The 23,735-nt window shown below is 28.8% G+C and overlaps 11 protein-coding genes across 11 annotated transcripts; 6 read left to right on the top strand and 5 right to left on the bottom strand. All coding sequences in view use genetic code 12, as the record gives it.

Annotated features, from left to right (window-relative positions):
* Nucleotides 1-1,117: 1,117 nt before the first annotated feature.
* KGF55_004540 (uncharacterized protein) lies at nt 1,118-5,740 on the top strand (the record flags this gene model as incomplete). The annotated part of the gene is made up of 1 exon (XM_051759455.1): nt 1,118-5,740. The coding sequence occupies one exon, from the start codon at nt 1,118-1,120 to the stop codon at nt 5,738-5,740; it is 4,623 nt and encodes a 1,540-aa protein (XP_051612830.1).
* Nucleotides 5,741-5,775: 35 nt separating this feature from the next.
* KGF55_004539 (S-methyl-5-thioribose-1-phosphate isomerase) lies at nt 5,776-6,975 on the bottom strand (the record flags this gene model as incomplete). Its single annotated transcript, XM_051759454.1, has 1 exon — nt 5,776-6,975. One exon carries the CDS (start codon nt 6,973-6,975, stop codon nt 5,776-5,778), a length of 1,200 nt encoding a protein of 399 aa, XP_051612829.1.
* A 130-nt stretch (nt 6,976-7,105) lies between these two features.
* PEX12 (ubiquitin-protein ligase peroxin 12) lies at nt 7,106-8,458 on the bottom strand (the record flags this gene model as incomplete). The annotated part of the gene is made up of 1 exon (XM_051759453.1): nt 7,106-8,458. One exon carries the CDS (start codon nt 8,456-8,458, stop codon nt 7,106-7,108), a length of 1,353 nt encoding a protein of 450 aa, XP_051612828.1.
* A 107-nt stretch (nt 8,459-8,565) lies between these two features.
* Nucleotides 8,566-8,847, top strand: KGF55_004537 (uncharacterized protein; the record flags this gene model as incomplete). The annotated part of the gene is made up of 1 exon (XM_051759452.1): nt 8,566-8,847. The coding sequence occupies one exon, from the start codon at nt 8,566-8,568 to the stop codon at nt 8,845-8,847; it is 282 nt and encodes a 93-aa protein (XP_051612827.1).
* A 10-nt stretch (nt 8,848-8,857) lies between these two features.
* Nucleotides 8,858-11,732, bottom strand: NOT3 (CCR4-NOT core subunit; the record flags this gene model as incomplete). Its single annotated transcript, XM_051759450.1, has 2 exons — nt 8,858-10,857; nt 11,126-11,732. The coding sequence occupies 2 exons, from the start codon at nt 11,730-11,732 to the stop codon at nt 8,858-8,860; spliced, it is 2,607 nt and encodes an 868-aa protein (XP_051612826.1).
* Nucleotides 11,733-11,819: 87 nt separating this feature from the next.
* On the bottom strand, nt 11,820-13,850 carry KAR2 (Hsp70 family ATPase; the record flags this gene model as incomplete). Its single annotated transcript, XM_051759449.1, has 1 exon — nt 11,820-13,850. One exon carries the CDS (start codon nt 13,848-13,850, stop codon nt 11,820-11,822), a length of 2,031 nt encoding a protein of 676 aa, XP_051612825.1.
* A 287-nt stretch (nt 13,851-14,137) lies between these two features.
* On the top strand, nt 14,138-15,385 carry BCY1 (cAMP-dependent protein kinase regulatory subunit; the record flags this gene model as incomplete). Its single annotated transcript, XM_051759448.1, has 1 exon — nt 14,138-15,385. The coding sequence occupies one exon, from the start codon at nt 14,138-14,140 to the stop codon at nt 15,383-15,385; it is 1,248 nt and encodes a 415-aa protein (XP_051612824.1).
* Nucleotides 15,386-15,516: 131 nt separating this feature from the next.
* Nucleotides 15,517-15,927, top strand: ERG28 (Erg28p; the record flags this gene model as incomplete). Its single annotated transcript, XM_051759447.1, has 1 exon — nt 15,517-15,927. The coding sequence occupies one exon, from the start codon at nt 15,517-15,519 to the stop codon at nt 15,925-15,927; it is 411 nt and encodes a 136-aa protein (XP_051612823.1).
* Nucleotides 15,928-16,207: 280 nt separating this feature from the next.
* Nucleotides 16,208-16,621, bottom strand: KGF55_004532 (uncharacterized protein; the record flags this gene model as incomplete). Its single annotated transcript, XM_051759446.1, has 1 exon — nt 16,208-16,621. The coding sequence occupies one exon, from the start codon at nt 16,619-16,621 to the stop codon at nt 16,208-16,210; it is 414 nt and encodes a 137-aa protein (XP_051612822.1).
* A 2,064-nt stretch (nt 16,622-18,685) lies between these two features.
* KGF55_004531 (uncharacterized protein) lies at nt 18,686-18,940 on the top strand (the record flags this gene model as incomplete). The annotated part of the gene is made up of 1 exon (XM_051759445.1): nt 18,686-18,940. The coding sequence occupies one exon, from the start codon at nt 18,686-18,688 to the stop codon at nt 18,938-18,940; it is 255 nt and encodes an 84-aa protein (XP_051612821.1).
* Nucleotides 18,941-21,314: 2,374 nt separating this feature from the next.
* On the top strand, nt 21,315-23,294 carry FGR24 (Fgr24p; the record flags this gene model as incomplete). The annotated part of the gene is made up of 1 exon (XM_051759444.1): nt 21,315-23,294. The coding sequence occupies one exon, from the start codon at nt 21,315-21,317 to the stop codon at nt 23,292-23,294; it is 1,980 nt and encodes a 659-aa protein (XP_051612820.1).
* Nucleotides 23,295-23,735: the final 441 nt, after the last annotated feature.

Here is a 23,735-nt window from a genome sequence, read left to right as displayed (position 1 = left end):
TCTCTTTCTTTTCTTTCATCCAAACATACACAACAAGGTTTTGGTTTTGATTCTTTATTTGAAGACATTTTGTTGTAGACAAGTAGTTGTTGTTCTTATTATTAGTAATACATTAGGAAAAAATTGAAAAATTCGGTACGATTTTTACGGTTAAGAAATTTTAATTTTTATCACGAACTGTGGTAACAAACTTCTAACAGTCTATACAAATACAATTAGAGACAGTTCGATCGAGTAAGCCAATTATTTTATATCTCAAACAAATTACAAATGAACCATCAATAAAGATCACCGAAATGAAATTACTTGATATAAAATTCGGATTTTCCTGAGATTCATCTTTCACAGAATACTAAACCACGAAAAAATCGAGTTGGATCCAAATGTCAAAATTACTAAGAAAAGAATGTACGAATGATCATAAATCAATTTTTGATAATCATCATAGTATTCTCGTTAAGAATTGTTCATGATTCGTCAAATCGAAAATCTCATACCATACAACTCGTGAATATATTCCAAAACAAGGCTTGGATAAGTCAATTCTTACTTTGAACTGATATAGCTATACACCTGAACAAGTTAAGTGACGCAGATAATATAGTACTATTATATCAAGATTCTGGTTTGGCCAAATATAGAATTTACTTCTACATCTCTGAAGATCGACTACTGCATAGATAAATGAGTAATACTACAGCTTAGACACCCATTATTCATTGCACATAAAGGTCAAATTACCAGAATCTTGGATTCATTAAATCACAGAAAAAGCTTTAATTTCTTGTCTTATTCTTTGATTCCGTAATTCGATCCATCACGGTATCCTGTAAATTTTCAACTGCTTCTCTAACTTAAAAACTTCCAGATATTTTGCTTCCATTATAAAATAATTGCTTTTGTTAAACTCTAGAGCTCGATTGAAGGTAACGGTGGTCCAAAGGTTGTTGACAAAATCTTCATGTCAACCCTTGTTTTTCTTTTCCAAAGTGATAAGAACAAACTTTAAATTTTAATGAAAGAGAGAGTTTGAAAGAAAAATAATATTGCAGCCTATTGAAACATTGACAACCGAAAATATCAAGTATCTACAATCATTGAAAACCACTATCCACCTATGTCAGATGATTCATCAATTATACTAAATCTGTCATCTGTGAATGAAAGTACAATCAATTTGAATGATGATTTACCAATTGGATCTGAACATTCTTCAATTATAATAGAACAATCTCCTTCATTTAATAATAATAATTTCGGAAATCATCTACGAACACATAAAAGAACTGGATCTACAAATTCATTTACAAAAAGTAGGTTAAGTTTAGATAATGAAAGTTATATACTGTCTGGAACACTATACAATTTTGATGAAAATATTAATAGAACAGAATATTCTCCCCTTGGACCAAATTCGATTTATGAATTAACAATTGGATCAGACAATGCAAGAGCTAGAAGGAATAGAATTCCAAAAGCATCAGTTACTTTAAACGGTGGTACAACCACTATTTACAACTTAAACATACCAACAAATAAAGAGATACCTCGAATACAATTGGAGAAACTTAAAAAGAATGTATCGAATCATGAATTGGAAGCTAAATTTGTTAATGATATAGCAAAGGAATATAAGAAGTTTGAAGAAAGTCAGAAGAAATTAACTGAAGATTCTTTAAGAAAGTTATCACAACCAAACGAGCGAGGTGAATTATCAACATCATCATCAATTGAAAATTTCCAAAACATAGAACAACCATTATTGAATGAAGTGCCTAGTGTTTTTCTTGATCCAAATTTTAAACTAGATGATCCAAGAATATTTAAAAAAGTATTAGAAAATTCAAATTTAAAATTAGAACAAGACCAAATTATAAATGATACAGATTTACAAGAAAAGTTCTCCAACTATCTAGACATTGTTGAAATGAATCTTATTGGGGAAATTGAAAAATCTTCAGACTCATTTTTTGATACTATTGGTGATATAGAAAATATTCAAAAGAAATCAGAAAATTGTGTTCATAATTATCAAAATATAGTTCAAAAATTGGATCAAATTGAACAAAATCAAGCAAAACAAGGTTTAAAAATATTGGAAAAAATGATTGAAAGAAAAAATGTAGAAAGCTTGGAAATTACTGTGATTCAACTACAATATATAACCTCGATTTTCCAATTAGCAAATATATCATTCCATAATAATGATTTTTTCAAATGTTTAAACCAAATAGTGGCTGTTGAAAGTTTAATCAATGGAATTCCACGAGATGAAATTGTTGATGAAGAAATCAAAAAAATATACCCGAAATTGGAAGTTATTAATTTAACCAATTTACCTGCATTAATCCATCTAATCAATGATTTACAAACTTTGAAAACAGATTGTTCTAGAAAATACATTAATGATTTTATTGATCTTTTACTAAAAGATTTGAGTAACCATTATAAGACAGTACCTACAAAAGATACATTGAACAGACTATATGTAAATAAAGATAAATCAAAAAAGTATTCAACAAAGCCGATAAACACATCATTCAAGAATTTAGATCCAGATTTCCAATCAAAATTAAAAGATTACGTTTCAAATTTAATCAAAGGAGGAAATTTGATAAATGCATATACTCTTTATCAAAATCGGTTCATAGGAGAAATCAAAGAAATTATCAAACTGGATTTACCAACGTCTCAAAAAATCGAAGATATAGAATCCGAGACTTCACCAACACCGCCAGATTCATCTACTACATCACAGTCAAATGTATTAAGTACGAATTTAAAAGTACTTACACCAAAAGAATTTGAAACAATGATTTCAAAAACTTATGCACAATTATCTGAATGTTTAAGAAGATTGACTGTTCATCAAAAATTATTATTAGATATAGCATTGACCACAATTTCACAAACTTCAAACATCAACATTATGTCATTAGATATTTCCAGAGCGATTCATAAAGCAATAGAATTAACTCAAATTAGATTAATGAAAATCATAAACATACGACTGGAACAAACAGCAGATTTACCAATACATTTATATTTAAGACTATATTCAATAACAACAGCATATTTACAAGAATGTGAGTTAATTAACCCCACATTTGAATCAATTGGAGCCGGAAACGCTTTAAAAGAATGGTTCCAACAGCATATCACATACTTTTTGCATCGATTACATACAAATGCTTCTAAACTGATGTCTTTGAGTTGTTCGAAAGAAACCTGGAGAGTGGTGGATGATCCTGAAGTTTTAGGACCTGCTCAAATTTCATTGACTGAACAAATTCAATATGCTGAATATATACAAAGTAATGGTTCTAAGGGAATATCGGGTGACGAATGGCTTTCATCATTTGACTTTTACGAGGATGAAGAGATGGAAAATACAGAGAAGCAACAAGAATATACAATCAACATGTTAAAAATAGACGAGAATGAGTTTATATCACCCAAATTAGCAGTAATAGTCATAAATCATATCAAAAATTATTTAATTGCGACCAAAGCATTCCCCAGTTTCACAAACACAATTGAAAACAATATACTCAATTATTTTAAAGAATTAAATTCTAAAACGTCACAATCAGTATTATCGGCTGGTGCTACAAGAACTGCAGGATTAAAACATATAACAACAAAACATTTAGCTATTTGCATAAGGTTTATTGAATTTAACATTGCTTTTATACAGCATTTACAACTTATTTTTAAAGATGTAAGAACAGAAGATCAATTATCTTTTGCAAAAATGATTAGTAACTATAAGGATCATGAAACTGAACTTTTTGCTAAGATCATCACTATAATGCAAGAAAGAACAATTGCTGCATGTAATAAATTACCAGATATTAATTGGTCAGAACCAGTAAAACACCCACTTCAGTGTCATCAATACATGGAAAATCTTGTTAGAGACACAATAACCGTCGCAAAAGTATTGATGAAACATTTACCAGAACTCAAATATTCATTAGTTCTTCTGCAAATTTTTGATAGTTATAAAAGATTATTTATTGAAAGTTATTGTACAAAATTACCATCATTTAAAGATTTTAATGAAAAACATAATTTATTAAAAGATATTGATTATTTTAGAGTTAAATTGAGTGAATTACCAGGATATGGAAATTCAGGAGTTGTTATTTGGGAAAATGTTAATTCAATGCCAACATTAGAAGATATTGAAATGGATGAGAAAATGAGGAAAAATGTTGATGTTGAGAAAGCAGAAGCTTCTACTCTGCAATCTGCAGAACCATCTGTTAAATCACAAAATACATTCCAGAAATTGGTATCTTCAGCTAGAAGTTCATTTGAGAAAAGTAGCACTCCAAAACCTGAGGATGTGGATAATGTAAAAGCTAATAATGAGCAGGAGAAGTCCGAGGCACCTGGAAGTGAAATTTTGTTTGATTCAACAAATCCAGAGTCCGAAAAGGTTGTTGAAATTGTTCCCGACATTTCAACTGGTAATGAATCTGCAGGTAGTGGGAACCAAACAGTAACGACGAATGGAAATAATGGTACTGAAAACGAAGGAAAGATCTCGAACGGCGAAACTAAAACGCTAGAAAATGAAAATGGTCATGATTCAAATTCGATAAATGAACCAGAAAAACTTGTCATTACCAACGAGGATAAGATTGAAGATGGATTAGATAATAATAACAAAGAAAATGGAGAGGAAAAGATTGAAGCTGTATCAGATCATTACAATAAGGTAAATGGACAATCGAATGGGAACTTTGAAAATAACGAGGACAAAGGTGATACTGAGGAAAGCAAAAATGATGACCTTGAGCACACAAATGTTGAAAAATCCGACTTCAGTAATGGGAACAAGAATGGAGCCGAATATAGTGAGCACATTCCAGCAACTATTCAAGAAAATACAAATATCGATGAAGAAAAATCTATTGCTGACGACGAGAAATCAAATAAACTAGAAAATGAACCTAAAGCAATTCCAAATGAAGACAAAATTGAGAATGAAAACCCTTTGTCAAGAGAGGTTGAAGTTCTCGACGAAGAAGCACATAACACCAGCACAAAAGATGAGGTCCCAGGGCACATTGAGGAAGAACAACCTAAGTCCGAAAATAATGTAGCTGATGAGTTAGTTTCACAATTTAATGATCTTAACGTAAGAGAGTCTACGGAAATTAAAGCTGAAGCTGCTACTAGTTCAAATATCAATTCTGAAGATACACCATCTATTGCCAACTCAGAAAATAACGGAAAAACTGAAAATCTACAAGAGGATCAAAAACCAGAATCGTATCAACCTAACGACGAGAACTCAAATAATGCAGAAAATGAACCTGAAGCGGTCCCAAATGAAGACGTGATGAACAGTGAAGGCACTACATTAAGAGAGATTCAAGTAGCTGACAAAGAAGTTCATGATATCGACACAAAAATTATAGACCCAAATCACACTGAGAAAGATCCATCTAACTCCAACATAAACGTAGCTGATGGGTTAGCTTCTTCATCTAATGATCTTGATGTAGAAGAATCTACAGAGCTTAAAGCTGAGCCAATCACTGTTTCAAACTTTAATTCTGAAGATACAGATTCTATTACCAACTCAGAAAATAATGGAAAAACTGAAAATTCTCATGATGATCAAAAATCCGAATCGTCACAATCTAATAAATCAGATCAACATCAAGCCACCAACAAATCCAAGAATCAAAAAAAGAAAAACAAGAAGAAGAATAAAAAAAGATAAAACATTCTTACAATTTTATATCAATTTAATATACACTAATTTGATAAGTCAAATTCACCATCATGATTTTTAATGTAAGGTTTTGGATTTTCTGTAATAATAGCATCAATTAATTGATGAGGAGTTACATCAAAAGCCGGATTCCAAACTTGAATTCCTGGAGTTGCAATTCCTACTGTAATTTTTTCACCAACTTCTGAACCATTTAAAATTGGTCCTACTAATGTAGTTAATTCATTTCTTGGTCTTTCTTCTATTCTAATATCTTCTCCATGAACTGTTTCTAAATCTATTGTAGTTCTTGGTGCAGCTACTATGAATTTAATATTTGTGGACTTGTTTGTATTGAAATAATTTGCAATTGTTGATAATTGAAAAGTACCAATTTTATTTGCTGTATCACCATTTTTAACTATTCTATCTGCTCCAACAATTATGAATTTTACAGGTGATGTTTTTTCATGGACATCTTTACCTACATTCAAATGTTCAATTAAAGAAGATACCATATTGTCACAAATTAAAATAGATGGGATTTTTTCATATTCTAATTCATATGTAGTCAATTTAGCTCCTTGATTATAAGGTCTAGTTTCTAATGGATAAATATTATCTAAATAAAATTTCTCATTTGTTTTGTCTTTTGCTAAAGCTTGATAAGTAGATCTGATTATTCCTAATGCTGTTCCATGTCCTGAAGTTGCCAATGAACCAGTGTTACATATAGTAACAATTGAAAATGGTCCTTCAAAATTTTCCTCTTCTAATGATTTCTTAATGTAATTTAAACCATTTTCACCTATCTTCAAATTATTTGCTAAATCATCATCATATAATTTAGTGGAATAATCAAAGATTTGTTTAAATATTTTCTCATCAATCTTGTCTGAAGTATCATAGTCAGTTAAAATTTTCCTTATATCATCAATTGCATTTTTCAAATTGACCGCCGTAGGACGAGATTTGACAAGATGATTTAATGACTCCTGAAGATCTCCCACTGTTTGTGAATCCTTCAAATGATTATAAATATCAACAACAACTGCAAAAGCACCAACAATTGCAATAGCTGGAGCTCCTCGTACTTGCATTGATTTTATAGCTTTATATGCATCATCAATTGAATTGATTTGAATATAATGAGTCGTATATGGCAATACCAATTGATCTAGTATTTCTAATTTAACATTGTCTCTATCAAATTTGATAGCTTGTAAGGTTTTACCTTCACTCATAATTTGACCTCGTGGGTTGTTTGTTGGATCAAAAAATAAAGTTTTGCAACAAAAAAATGTGGCAGAGAAAAATATGTTTGTTAGAGATTAGCTTTGACTACACTATTATACTAAATAGGAATATGTCAAATTAAAAAATTAATCTTCTTACACCTTCAATTTGCCATTCTTCTTTCAAAGGGTTCCATTTGCATCCTAATAGCTTTCTACCAGTTATTGGACATCTACCACCTTTATCAATATCTATGGTTGTTTCCACTTTTTCTATTTCTTCTTCTTCTTCATCATCATCTATATATTCTTTCTCAATTTCAATTTCATCTTTTTGTTTAGCTACTATGATGTGTGATTTCTCTAAATAGTTATATATACATGAATAATCAAAAACATAACCTGTTTCAATTATTGCTGGATTAGTCATTTCCTTTTTACATAATGGACATAATTTACCTGATTTATACGGCTTTTTGGAAGGTTTTTTAACTAGTGATTTACTCTTGTTTCCTAAACTTTTTAACGATAACGTTAAGGCTGATGGAGGTGGTAAGGTAAAATCAAGAGAATTACCTGAATTTTTCAATAATTTTTGTGAAAAATTAGAATTGTTCCACCATTCAAGAAATTTCAAAGTAAAAATTGCAACTGGGAAAAATGTACCAAGTATTAATTTAACTAATTTCCAAGATGGATGAGTGATTTTATTACTCAAAAAATTTAAAAGGAACTCTATTGTTGTTGGCGGTGCAATTTTATTTTGTCTCTTGGTTGAGTCTTTCAACTTATCTCGTGGTTCATTTTTATCATAATCGTATTGATTTAATCTTGAATAATTCATTTTAAACAAATATGTAAGTATAGTTGGTGATTTAGTAGAACCACTAAGATAAAGTAAAGTTGTAATGAAATTTGCTAGTCTATACCCACTTTGAATATAAGGATATATTTCGATAAATTTTCTTTTTATTTGAATTTTGATGTTTTCTTTCCTTGATAATGATTCATGGGTATTCAATTGGTTGGTGATATATTTTGTATACCATACTTCGTAACAATAATTTATTTTCTCAGATATGAAAGATACACCTGTGATTTCAAATAATGATATGAGCTTTTGTAAAGTGGTTAACTCTCTTCTATCTTCAATCATTGATGGTACTAATTGTGTTAATTTCCCACTATTGAATTTACCTTGTGATAAAGGTGTTTGATTTACTCTTTTCAACCCATAGAAATTTTCTGTAAATGATCCTTGCCAGTATTTCAAAAAGTACCATTCTATGAAGCTTCGTAGTATTAAGTTTATTTCATCAAAATGATTGTTTAGTTTTAGAAGATACCTCGGATATCTGCTTGCATAGTGAACTAGTATATATCTTAATGAGGGAGATAGTAATGCTTCTAATTGATTTGCTGATATTAATTCAAAAAGAGTAGGTCTTTCTGAATCTAGTTGAGATGCATCTAATGATGAATAATACTCCATTGTTGTGTGTTGATTAAAATATAGTTTCGTGATCTTACCAAGTTCAAATTGAGATTGTTTTTTTTCTTTAGAATTTTGCGGAGTAATTTATTATTTGCAACAAACAAATGATTTCATTAAAAGAGGTAATCATCAATAACAAAATCACAGAAAAGAAATTGAAAGAGTTTGGTTTGGATATTTATGATCTAAACAGTTACGTAGATGTCGGAACATTTCCCAACCAGTCAACTTATACCAATGTTCCAAATTTGGTTGCAAAAAATGGCAAAACTTACAATTTGACCAACAAAGAGCCTGAAATACTTACATCAAGTTCTCAAATATTAGAGTCTGATTCTACAACTACATTAATGCTTTCATCATCACAAAATAAACCATTTATTTAATTTTTCTTTATCAAAACAAAGATTTAGAAGGTTCAGATTGACTCAAGTCAAAATTAAATTTAAAACCATACTTGACAAATATTTCCCAAAAATTTAAATCAAATACTTGATAATCACCAAATTCAAAATTTGTTTGTTCAGTACGTTCACTAATTAATTTAATTCTTCTAAACCAATAAGCAAATTTATTTTCAGAAACTTCCAGATTATCTAATTGGATTTGATATGGTTTCCAACCTAATTCAAATAAACAATTTTCAGCAATTAAATTTTCAGCTGGAGTTAAACCATAATAAAATCCATAAAATAAAACAAAAGTTAATTCTGATATTAAATTGGAATTTTCATCTGATGCTATTAAATTTTTTATTTCATTTGTTAAACTTTCAAATCCATAAAATGCTCGTACTTTATTCCAATGTGATTGAAATTTAGATAATTGTATTGGATGTTTAAAACTAAAATTTGTGAATTGGGAATAATAATTTGGTTGTACTATTTTAGGTAAATATGGTTTATAAATAGGTGAAGTATATTGATTAAAATCGTCTGATTCTACAAGCACTTTAAATTCATCATTATTTCTTTTTGAAGCAAATGATATAACTAAATCTTGTATACCTGGTGGAACTCTTACTAAATTCATATCTGAAAACAAATTAAGTTCTGTTTTAGATAATGGTGAATTTGAGATTATTTTTTTATATTTAAATAAATCAATATTTTCAAGTTCCAAAGGTTTAAAAGGTATTATTTCTTCTTCTTCTTTTGATTCTTCAATTGGTACTTCTTTTTCTAATGCTTCTTGAATACCTGCAGCTGCAGCGGCTGACCATTTAAGTCCTCCAACTGGTTTTGAAGGTGTTGTTGCAGGTTTCAAAGTTCTAACTATTGCAGGAGATGCAATCTCTGGGCTCTGTTGGACTGGTGCGGATTGTGGTGGTAGCTGTTGTTGTGATTGAGTTGACGGTATCTGTGATGGTGGATGAGCTTGTGAATGGGGTTGTGGTTGATGTTGTGTAGGTTGTGCAGTTTGAGCTTGTGTAGGATGAGGAGCAGACGCTACAGCTTGTTTTGAGTTGGTTTCCTGATGGGATTTGATAGGTTTAGGAGATTGCAGGTTTTGTTTACCATTACTAACACCATTCAAATCTCCATTACTAACTTCAGTTGGAGCAGTATTATCATCATATAATTCTGAATAATCTTCATCTTCCGCTACAATTTGATTGAAAATATCATCATAAAGATCTGTATCTTTTGTAAAATCATAATCACCATTTGTACTCAAATATTGTTCTAAATCTCCTTTTAATGCAAATATAAGATTAAATTCAGTAATCATACCATTTTTCAAAGTTTTGATCAATTTTCGTAGTTTCTTCTTATGAAATTTATTATTTGCAATAGTTGAAGAGATTTTTTCCTTTTTAGCTTCGATTGTAGAAAGGTTATTTTTTCTTAATTTCTTTGTTGCTAATTTTTCATATTCATGAACGTATTTATCAGTTTGATCTCTTAATTGACTAATGGCATCTTTGAAAAATATTATGGAATCAACAGTTTCTTGAGATAAATCTTCATATTCATTCTCATTTTCTTCATCACTACTTTCATCTTCATCACTTTCATCATCATCATCATCTCCATTTAAACTATCAATAAAAGTCATCATTATAGATTGATTTGAAAAAGTTTTAAGTTTTGTTTGTTTTTCAACAAATTTATATGTTTCCATCGCAACTTCGATTGAGCTTTTATTCTCAGTCAACTTGGTGCTATAAGATGTTCCAACTGGTCCTAAAGTGTTTACAGCATCATTCAGTAGCCAATGTTTGATTTGTTCACGATATTTTTGAAGCTTCTTTATTTCCTTTTTCAAATCATTAGCTAGTTTCTCTTTCTCTCTTTGGTTATCCGAATCATCTTCTGTATTCGTTAGACTCTCGTATCTTTCATAATGATAATTAAAGTCCTGCAACCCTTCTTGGATTCTCTTGAAAATAATGTCTATGTCCCTGTTGAGTAGTTAGTATTTGTGGTAAAGAATAGTAAGATATAGTGGTACATACTTCTGTAGCTTTCTATTAGCCATGGTTGTGTTGTATGGGGTTGTCTACTGATGAAATTTCAACTCGTTACATTTTTTTCTACGTAAACATACAATTTTACATTTTTTTATTAGTCTAGTCTATTTAACTACAAATTATATCAGATCTTAGTATCCATTTCACTCCACTCTTTACTAATTGTCCCTCATGTTTTAAACAAAAGTCACCATGTTTATGTAGCAAAGCCATTCCTTTTATAGGATGAACATTTATAGTTTTTTTACCTTCATAAAATATTGTATCACCACCAATAAATTCATCTCCACCAGTTAAATAAATTAATAAAGTCCATTTGGTTTCACCTTTTTGTTTTCCCAAAGGTGGGATATCACAAATAACCGAGTCATCATAATGAGCACCAAAATGATGACCTTTTACGTATCTATAAATTCTCAAATTTGGATTCAATCCCATGGCCGACTTGAATTGATTTGAAATGAGTTGTAGATCTGGATCATTATAAGGGTTATGTGATAGAATTTTTTGTAAATAAAGCCATAAAATATGAGCAGCATTTAAATCAAGAGTATTTGCTCTATCATTATATCTTGCAGCATAATCTTTACTTTTAATAAGAGGAGTGGTTTGTAAATCTAATTGATGTTCGAATGATTTAATTAGTTCTGTGCATAATGATTTTGAAAAAAAGTTTGGAATAGTTATTATTTGCTCATGTATTGATTCAGGTTCTGGGAAATTATATTCCGTTAATGAATTAGGTAGATTAATGAAACTATCTGGAAATTTGAATAGTTTTATTTGCTTTTTAGGCATTCCTCGTAGAATTAACGTACCATATTTTATTTTTTAAAAAAAGTCGTTTCTATAAAAATTTATGAAAAGCTATAAAACTTCAATTATTTACAATTCATCATGATCTAATTCATCATCAGAGTCATCGTCACCGAATTTAGCATCTCCTCCTGGTGCTCCACCTGGTGCACCTGCATCTCCACCATATAATTTAGCAGTGATTGGATTAGCAACATCAATTAATTTTTGTTTTTGTTCTTCAAATTCTTCAGCAGTTGCAGTATCAAAATTATCTTCAATAAATTCAAGAGTTTCCTTTATAGCATCATCTAATGCTTCTTTATCATCTTCTTCTAATTTTGAACCTAATCCAGTTTCTGATTTATCATTTAATTGACCTCTTAATACATGAGCATAATTTTCTAATGAATTTCTTGCTTCAATTTTTTCTTTTAATTCTTGATCTTGTTGAGCATATTTTTCTGCTTCTTCAACCATTCTATCAATATCTTCTTTTGATAATCTTCCTTTTTCATTAGTAATTGTAATACTTTCTGATTTACCAGTTCCTTTATCAGCAGCTTCAACTTTTAAGATACCATTAGCATCTAATGAAAAAGTAACTTCAATTTGTGGAACACCTCTTGGTGCTGGTGGAATACCAGTTAATTCGAATTTACCTAATCTATTATTATCTTTAGCCATAGTTCTTTCACCTTCATAAACTTGAATTAAAACAGTTGGTTGATTATCAGCTGCAGTTGAAAAAATTTGTGATTTTTTAGTTGGAATAGCAGTATTTCTTTTAATTAAAGTAGTCATAACACCACCTGAAGTTTCAATACCTAAAGTTAATGGATTAACATCCAATAAAACAATATCATCAACACCTTCTTCACCACTTAAAACACCTGCTTGAACAGCTGCACCATAAGCAACTGCTTCATCTGGATTAATACCCTTAGAAGCCTTTTTACCATCAAAAAATTGTTCCAATAATTCTTGAACTTTTGGAATTCTTGTTGAACCACCAACTAAAACTATATCATCAATTTCTGTTTTTTTAACATTACCATCTTTTAAAACTTGTTCAACTGGTTTTAAAGTTTTTCTAAAAGATGCCATATTTAATTCTTCAAATTTAGCTCTTGAAAGAGTTTCTGAAAAATCAATACCATCAACAAATGAATCAATTTCAACTCTTGTTGACATTTGTGAAGATAAAGTTCTTTTAGCTTTTTCAGCTTCTCTTTTTAATTTAGAAATAGCTTTAGCATTTGAAGTAATATCAATATTATGTTTCTTTTTAAATTGTTTTGCAAGATATCTTACAATTTTAAAATCAAAATCTTCACCACCTAAATGAGTATCACCAGCAGTTGCTAAAACTTCAAAAACACCACCTTCAATTGATAATAATGAAACATCAAAAGTACCTCCACCTAAATCATAAACAATAATTTGTTTTTCTTCATTAGTTTTATCTAATCCATAAGCAATTGCTGCAGCAGTAGGTTCATTAACAATTCTCAAGACATTTAAACCAGCAATAGTACCAGCATCTTTGGTTGCTTGTCTTTGAGCATCATTGAAATAAGCAGGAACAGTAACAACTGCATGAGTAACTTTTTTACCAAGATATTCTTCAGCAATTGATTTCATTTTACCTAAAATCATACCTGAAATTTCTTCTGGTGAAAATATTTTTTCATCTCCATTAAATTCTACTTTAACAACTGGTTTGTTTCCCTTATTTTCTATTTTATAAGGTAAATGTTTTAATTCTTTTTGAACAGTATCATCATTATATTTTAATCCAATTAATCTTTTAATATCAAAAACTGTATTATTAACATTTGATGAAGCTTGATTTTTTGCAGCATCACCAACTAATCTTTCATCTTGATTAAAACTAACATATGAAGGAGTAATTCTATTACCTTGATCATTTGCTAATATTTCAACTTTACCATTTTTCATTACACCAACACAAGAATAAGTTGTACCTAAATCAATACCAATAACAGTTCCATAATTATCTGTTATATCATCTTCTGCTTGTACAAAACTATTTAAAAATGGTATTAAAATGACTAATGCCACATATAGAAATCCTAAACGTGATAACCAAGATCTCATGATTGATTTGTTTGTGCAAAATCTATGGATGAAAAAAGTGAAAATTAATCTCGGTAAATCTTATTATATATAAATTACGTTCTATTGAAAATTACGTGTCAAAAATTATATAACACGTTATACACTTAAGAATATTGTGGAAAAGCAATTGGTAGTGTTTACAGAGAGCTACCAGTATTGAGGTAGTGTAATTTCTCACCATTCTTTTATCTTTCAAAATGTCTACATCAATCCCCATTTTTAAGTTACATTTGCTATAATCACCACCAACAATTCAATCAATCATCATGTCTAATCAATTAGTGACAGATGAATTGTCTCAATTACAAAAGGAAATACTTGCTAAAAATCCACAAGATATAATTCAATTCTGTGCAAATTATTTTAATAATAAATTACAAAGTCAAAGATCTAATTTATGGTTACAACAATCAAAAGCAAAAGAAGCAGGTATAGAATTATTTCCTCCAACAGATATAATAGAGAATCGAGAACCAAGTTTTAAATCACCGTTTGGTCTAAATGATCCTCATGGAAATAAATCATCAAATCAAAATTCAATTTTTAAATCTAATTATAAAGTTGATGAAACTGATCAAGCACCTCCAACAAAAGAAATTGATCCTGATACACCTACTTCCTCATCACAACCACAAAAAATCCCTAAAACTTTTAATATAAATAGAAGAACTTCAGTATCAGCAGAAGCATTAAATCCAGCAAAATTAAAATCAGAAAGTTGGAAACCTCCTCAAAATAATTTATCATCAACAGAAGAAGAATCTTTAGCAAAAAGTTTAAAAAATAATTTTCTTTTTAAACAATTAGATGCAAATTCTAAAAAAACAGTTATATCTGCATTACAATCTAAAAATTTTAAAAAGGATTCAATTATTATAAAACAAGGAGATGAAGGTGATTTTTTTTATATAATAGAATCAGGTACAGTTGATTTTTATGTAAATGATTCAAAAGTAAATTCAAGTGGTGATGGATCATCATTTGGTGAATTAGCTTTAATGTATAATTCTCCAAGAGCTGCAACTGCAATTGCTGCTTCTGATGTAACAGTATGGGCATTAGATCGTCTAACTTTCCGTCGTATATTATTAGAGGGAACTTTTAATAGAAGATTAATGTATGAAGATTTCCTCAAGGATATTGAAATATTAAAATCACTTACAGATCAAGAAAGATCAAAGTTAGCTGATGCTTTAAGTACAGAAATGTATCATAATGGTGATAATATAGTTGTTGAAGGTGAAAAAGGAGAAAACTTTTATCTTATTGAAAGTGGTACTTGTCAAGTATTTAACACAAAATTAGGTGAAATAAAAAAATTAGGTAAAGGTGATTATTTTGGAGAATTAGCTTTAATAAAAGAATTACCAAGACAAGCTACTGTTAAAGCTTTAGATAATGTAATTGTTGCAACATTAGGTAAATCTGGATTTCAAAGATTATTAGGACCTGTAGTTGAAGTATTGAAAGATAAAGATCCAACAAAGGTTCAAGATGCTACAATTGTTAAATAAATATTATGTTTGTAAAATTTGTGTGCTGTAGTTTGGTAAACTAACACCGAGATCTCTTACTCTCAAAAAATTCTACAATCGCGTTTTCATTTGAATTTCCGCGCAATTGATATTTTCATCAACAATCATCAATGTTTCCATTAACTTTACCATATACAAGAGGTGGTAAACTCCCTTACTGGTTATTATTCATTTCAATTGTATCGATTTTCAATTCTTTCCAATCATATCAAAAAGATTTATCATTAACAAAAAGAGTATATAATTCAAAACCTCAACAAGTTACAAATTTATCAGCAAGAACTTTTGGAACTTGGACATTAATTACATCAATTGTTAGATTATATGGAGCTTATAATATTACAAACAATCAAATTTATCAATTAACTCAATTCACTTTTATTATAGCTGGTTTTCATTTTTTAAGTGAATGGTTAATTTTTAAAACTACTAAATTAGGTAAAGGATTATCCGGACCTTTAATTGTAAGTAGTTTAAGTTTATTTTGGATGTGGTATTATAAAGATTATTATGTATTTTGATATCAGTTAGGGTAGGGTAAGAATTGTATTGGTAATACAAGTTATTTATTTGGAAACAAATTTTAGAAATATTGAAATTGAAATAGGAATGGATTATATGATTTTGATACTATATGAAATCTAAATAGTTAACTTTTTTGAAAGATTTAAGTTTTGTTGGAATTAGACATCACATGAGTTCCATGGATTATTTGATCATTTGTTTCTTGCTTCTTTGCAAGCTTTAGTTTGCAAATGTTTTTCCAAGATTTTATATTAATTTTGAACATCTTTGACAGACTTATTTTTTGTGAAATTCTTTGTCGTGATTTTCAAGCTCTTTTTCTGTTTTAAATTTGGCTTTACATATTGAACCCGCTGAACATTTTAGCCAGTTTGTTGTATCAATTGCATCAAAATTTTCCAAAACTATTGTTTCATCATGATGATCAGTGAAATGATGCCAATTGTATTTTTTAACTTCTTGAAACTTTTCAAAGCAAAAACCACATGTTATTTCTGAAGTTTCTGGATCCACAATTTCTTCTGCGTAATAATGTATACTATGAAGCTCTAAATGTTCTAATGATTTATAAAAATTATCAATTACTATTGAACAATGTTTGCATTTGAAAATGAACTCTTTAGGTTGATGATTGGACATATTGAATTGATTTATTTTAGTTTCTTTCGATAATTTATGAAAAACATTCATGCTGAATTATAGTTGTATATATAACGGTCAAACATTTTGCAAAATATGTATTGAAGTTGAAGATCAAGAGTTTCTACACAAACTTGAAGATTTCAATAATATAAAACTTAGCCGTGAAATCGAAAGGCGAGATAAAAATAGTCATTCTTTTTATTCATACATTAGTACATCACTTGATGATAAGCAAAATTTGTTTCATTTTTTCGTATCTGCCTTTTACTCAAATTTGATTTGCAATTTAAATCATTATTTCAAATAATATTCAATATTTTCTTAGATCATAGTAAAGTTAATTAATCAATCTTAAAGTATACTCTACTACTGACTATGTATTTGTATCTTATTGGAATAATTATCTTGAGTATGTAAAAAACATACGACTTGTAGATGGATCAAATATTAATATCGAATATAAATAATAAAGTTTTATATACGATTTAGAAAGGGTGAATGTTACTTTTATTTTTTCGTTTAAATATTATTATTAAAAATCTATATAAGTAGTCTAACATACTAAAGTAGATAAAATAATAGGTCGACAAACCCTTTTCCCCCACACCTGCTACGTAAGACTTATATGAGTAACGAACTACTGTAAGATTCATAAAAGACTTTTATAAGGAATCTGATACAAAATGTTTCGAATCTTTAATGTTTTAAAAAATTTAAACTTTTTCAATATCAACAATTATTGTGTTTTTGCTTTTACATAATCATCCCTTTCAATTTTTTTTACTTAGTGTTGGAGTAAAGCTCGGATGATAGTGTTTTTAGATATCTGAATGTTTAAGTCAAATCCTAGTAAACGGTTTAATTCGAGGAGAACAAACAATAGATAAACGTTTAAGTTCAATTTAAATACTTCTAAAGATTGCAGGTATTAATCGAAAGTTAAAGCAAAGAATCAATAATCAAAGAAAATATCATTTATTTTTCACGAAATTTTCTGAGCAACTTCCTTTGAAATCACAGGATCGTTTAAAAATTTTACATATGAACAAATAAACTTCCCTTCTTTCATTTTAGTAATAATGTTAATCCGTCACTTACTATGAAAGAAGATTATTATATATTGAGATTTATTAGTTAAACCTTAATTTTGATAAGTCTAAGATACTTCGGTATGGGATAAAGCTTTGTTAATTTCAATTGTAATATTGCAAGCGTTTGAGAAGATAAACAAATTGAAACATGAGTTTCAAAATTTTTGAAACTGAATATTTTTTCTTTAAATTAAGTTTATTTCTTTACTGTTTAGTAAGCTGGGACTACTGATTTAATAAACAATTAGTTTTGAAAAAAAAAATGACTATTATGAAATTACTAAAGCAGAAATTCGACAACCATACAACGAGTAATACTTTTAACCAAGTGATATCAAATATAGATGTAAAAATGAGGATAATAAAAGCTTTGAACTCTGCGATCTAAATATAATGCGGTTTAAATATAATGATCCTTTTCGTTTATATAAATTGTCTGGGATTAAAATAATATCATTACAAACTATACGTTTAAATCAATCAGAATATACTCAGATTGTGATTGTACACAAAACCCCGGTTTTGAAATTGTTATATACTTTCAAAAGAATTTATCATGCTGTAATGAAAATAAAATTGCGAAATACAGTAAGCTTTATGTGTGGATCAAGTTCACACAAGACTTGACTGAACCTCAACGTCTCGACCATGACATTAAACTTACAGAAATGTAGGGGAAGAGGATTTACTTTCATATCCGTTTCAAAACCATGATAAGAATAAGCTGACCGAACTAATATTCAAGAAAATTTTAAATGCCAGCGTTGAAAGATGTAGCGAGAAGTTTAAATGAGATATATGTTTGGCCTCCAACAGGACTAGAACATAGCTTAAATCAATATTTAGATGAGAAAGAAGTAATTTTAAATGCAAACTTAGCACAACGTGAAGAGCTAGAAAATTAAATTCAAACTCTCGAATAGCAATATGCTACATTAGAAGCAAATAAACAGAATAAAATTGAGTTTTACAAGCAAGATGAACCAAAATTTTAAGAACACATCAAAGTTAGAACTTATCTATGGAGAAAATGAATGCTGAAATAAAAAATTATCATAATGCCAACAATAGCTACGAAATTAAAATCAAAGAAAATATGTCATACATTGCATTAGTCAAGATGAATGAAGGTTTTCGATTGACCAAAGACTTGCCAGCAGAACGTTTAGATCTCCATTACACTAAAGAAGTCGAACCTTTAAGTAGAGCAATTTTAAAAGATAACACTTCATATCAATCAAATGAGTTGGAAAAATTACCTTGGTTTAGAGTTTGACTATCCAGCAGAAGCAATGGTACCACATTTCATATTACGAAAATTTTATTAACCAGATGTGCTCATATAAGCTCTACCTTCTGAACATTTTGAACAACGAAACTGGTCTTATGCATTTTTGTTTAACCATTGATATTGATTTATAACTAATGTATATTATAAATATAGTCTATTTTTTTATTTTTCAATATTAATTGTTTATTAGATCAGTAGTCTAGTATTTTATCGTTTAATCCTTCGTTTGTAGCGAAAAATTGGAATGAAATTTGTACAAAAAAAAATAGTAGCGAATTCTGTGTTCCTATGTTAAAAGTTTTTCTTTTATATAGTATATAGTCCTTGCTCTTTCAAAGTTTAACTTTACTATTTAGCGATCTAGCCACTGATTGAATTAACTACCGGTTTCGAAAAAGAAATCATGCTTTATCTTTATATAAGTAGGTTAGAATTCAATTCAACCCTTATTGAAGTGTACATGTTTTCATTTAGTACTGCGGTAAGGATTAAAAGGATTCTTTGCTATGATTGTACGGATGTCTATCCGTGAGGCGCAATCAGGGTTGAACTGAACGGCAATTTGAAAATTTGTATGGAGTCTATAATTATCAGTGATAAAGTAATTAAAGTTTTTTGGATACACAAACAGATAAGTATCTATAGCCTAAAAATATCTATTGTATTTTCATATTTCATAAAAAGTATTAATTATCTGTCCTTGAAATAATGCAATTTATTTATCTTAAAGACCTCAGATTGGATTGAGTCTAGTGTTCAGTTATCGTTTATCTTGATGAATGATCAATGAAAGAAGCTCATACATTCTTACAACCAAATTGAATTTGATTAATGAAAAAATTACACCGAAAAAATTCAAGAAAAAAAGTAGTCTGATAAATTTAATTATATTAAAAATGTACATATAATACTTAGTGTCCTAAGAAAGGTCTAGTTCTAAATCTTCGTATCTGCATTTTATATTATTTTCTTTTTTAAATCTTATCTCAAATAAGACCCGTAAACATTTAGTACTTATATTTTCTTTGATCAAGGTATACTTTCAATAAAGTATACATCTACTATTTAATATTCAAATAAAATCTTTACCAAGTCATTTGATTTAGCATGAATGATATATAGTTGGATCAAATATAAATATTGAGTGTAAAATAAATGACTAATAATTTTGTATATGAATTTGCAAGAAAGCTTATTTTAAAGTTACAAAACCTTGTTTTGAAAATTTATATGGTAACCAATTACTATAAATTGTACAAAAATTATCATTAATAAGTTATCGTCGTCTAAAGTTCAAACCTCTAACTTTTTGGGAATTTAAACTTATCAATACAAACAAATTATTGTGTCTTTGATTTTGTTGGGTCATCCCTTTCAATTTTTTTAAATAGTATTGGAGTAAATCATATTCAGCTTGGATGATATTGTTTTGTCGTAAAATTTCTCGTTTGTTTAAATTAATTCCTCGTAATCGACTTAATTCGATGCGATCAAACAATAGTTTAATACTAAAGTTTAATCTAAATAATCTGTACCTGAAATTTAAATGTGACAGATAATCGAAGGTTTAAACAAAGAATCTAATTAAATAAAATACTATTCATTTTTCACGAGAATTTTTTGACTCAATCCTTATATAATCACAGGATCATTTAAAGAATCAACATATAAAACAAATAGCCATCCCTTCTTCTCATTTTAGTAATTTTAATGTGCTCACATACAATAAAAGAAAATTATTATATTTCGAGTTTTACTATACAAAACAAAACTTAGTATGTGAAATAAAGTTTTAATAACTTCTTTCAGTACTGCAAACGTTTGATAAGGATTAATTGAAAAATGATTTTTAAAGTTTATATAGAAATTGAATATTATATTGTAGTTTTCTGTTTTTCACAATAAATTGAGTTAAGTAGCCAATAAACCATTAACTGTATATAGGTTAAATTAAATCAACTAAGACCTTATGTAGCCCTAAAAATCCTAAGAAAGCATAGTTTAATCATTCTGAAAAAATAATGTGATTGCAAAAATCTAGCCGACCAAATATTTTTGATCAAAAAAAAAAAAAATAAAAAATAAAAAATTAGAGTTAACACGACACCCCAAATTAAGAATATTTTAGGGGGTAAATCATACTCGATACAAAAATGTATAACATAATTTTCTAGTTCAAACGTTTAACTTTACGCAGTAAACTTTTTAACAAAAATATTTTAGATACATAGTAAGAAAAGTTTGAAATAAAAGATTATATAAACTGTACAATTTTCCATTCAAATGCAATTTTTAGTAGTATTAATTTACTGAATGTTAATAATACAACAATTTCCATGATCCAATAATTTCATAACAAATGGAGACTTCAGCTGCTATCCCAAATTCATTTATCTGCATATCACCTAATTGTAATTATTCAACTTCAAATGATTCAGATCTCAAATTGCACATTTACAATCATCATCCTTTATTGTCTAATGATTTTGATCAATCACAATTAATTAATCATCCTAACGATCGATTGATCTTTGAAAAACATCCTTATACACCTGCTACTAATGAACCAACAACATTTATATCAAAATATTTCGAAAAAGTGGTTGAAGAGCTAAAATGTAAAAAATGTCGTACAAAATTTGATGATGCTCAAACATTGGTGGAACATCTTTTCGAATGCTATAAAGCAAAAGGTAAGAAAAAAAATCTCCTTCATTTGTGTATCTGTTGCCAGGATTTATTCAGAGACTCATTTGCTTTGGCAAGACATCTTAAGCAATCAAAATGTATCTTAGCGGTGGTTGAAAGCATAGATCAATTTTACTATTATGCTGATGCAGTTAATCCTTCAACAAAACTTAGATATATTTATCATGCACTCAATAAAACAAATGCATGTGAGTACAATTGTGTCGGGTGTTGCCAAGCTTTAAATTTCCAATTTCCTCGAGATATGAAATTTCCAACTCCTGATAAATTATCTAGACATATTACTGGTGAAGGCGACAATAGGTTAAGAATTGATATTCCCGATGCTTCTCATGCAGAATACCCAGAATTATATCCTACATTTATTGATAAATTTATCAAGCTAGACCTTTTAGCTACTGCTGGTTGCCCAAATTATAAAGATTATATGATAATGTTGTGGAAGGAGCCACAAGACATAGAACCAACAGAAAAATCAATTCAAAAATTTCAAAATGTTTCTTGTGACAATTGCCATACCACTGTGAAAAATCAAGATCTTTTACAATTTCATCAAAATGATGGTCGTTCTTGCAATAGAAATATCAGACTTATAAATCAATTACTTAAGCAATTTGCTATATTAGAGTATGCTATTAATTTGGACCAACAGTTACCATCTTCATCAATCCTTTTACAAAATCTCATACTCCCAACCTACCACTACACCAACAATTTCAATGAAGATCAAAATGCCATTACAGTAAGTTCACAAAATATGAATCATGGTTATTTAGCATTCAATCGTATAATGTCCACCTCAGATTTGGTTGTAACTCAAGAAGCAACTGATGCTCTTTACAGGGCAGCACAGAGCATGAATGTTGTTCACAACGATCAAGTACTCATGTCATATCGTGATTTGAAACTTACTGATACTATTTTGGATGAGGTGAATGGTAACAACATTGAAGATTTAATGAAATCTCAAAATTCAGGAGTTGATGATTTATTTGCTAATAGAGTTCAATCAAGGTTGGTTCAATTGGGTGATTGGAAATTTATCATTATCAACTATTATGGCTGTGATAGTTACGTTGAACTTAAACTTACAATGCTCCAAAAATTCCAGAAAGCTGTTATATTTCTTGCTCATGCTAGTCCAGGAATACCAATCATCTTATTAGGTGATTTCAACTTTGTCACTCATCAAAAAGATTCAACAACTTCAAAAAGTGATTCTAAGGATATTGAAAAGATAATGAATGAAATAACAAATGAATTAGAATTAATTGATTTACAACGTAGCATCGACGGAGATGATCGGTTTTTATTCACTAATACAAATTATACTAATTGCAGAAGATTGGATAGAATTTATATTTCAAAGTCCATTGCTAATCAAGTCAAATCATTAAGAATAGAAAAATCAATTGGAACTCATTTTGGATTGAGATTGGAGCTTTTCAAAAAGTTGATCAAAGTTGATAAAGCTTTTGATAGTAACAATTATCAAAATATGTTCAGTAATAAATCAACCTATAATGAAAAAGAATTAGCTACAAGTTGGTTTAAGTTTTGCGGTAAAAGAACATTAGAAGGTGAAAACTTCGATGATGAAATTGATGCAGAAGATGATTTTGAAATGTGAAGCAGCGCTGGAAGTAGTAATTAGATATATAGAAAAGATTAACCTAATAAAAAAATAATTATTATAATAATTATACAGTAGCCTATGTAAATTTAAAAGATCTTGAATGGTCAATTAATATAATGAATTGAACTATTGTTATTAGTAGAAAGACATTATTAACTATTAGCTTATTCATTTTGATTTTGATAACTTTTCGCTCGTTTTATATACTTCAATTATCAGAGTTGTATTTTGTACATCTTTTCTATTAGTTGTAAGACCCAATTTCATATCACATTCATTTTTTATTGTGTGGTAAGAGGAATTTCAGCAAAATGTTGTAATCGATTTGGAACCATCTACTGATTACTGCTATGCAACCAGCAACACCAAATTCTATGTTGCAGGAAAAGGTTTAGTTTAAGATAAGATTTTGTCCAGAAACTGTTAAACAATTAC

This window comes from Candida pseudojiufengensis, assembly GCF_024610245.1.
Source record: "Candida pseudojiufengensis strain CBS 10847 chromosome Unknown scaffold13, whole genome shotgun sequence".
Classification (NCBI taxonomy): domain Eukaryota; kingdom Fungi; phylum Ascomycota; class Pichiomycetes; order Serinales; family Debaryomycetaceae; genus Lodderomyces; species Lodderomyces pseudojiufengensis.
The sequence above is the reverse complement of the archived record's forward strand: the minus strand, read 5'-3'. Positions and strand labels throughout refer to the sequence as shown.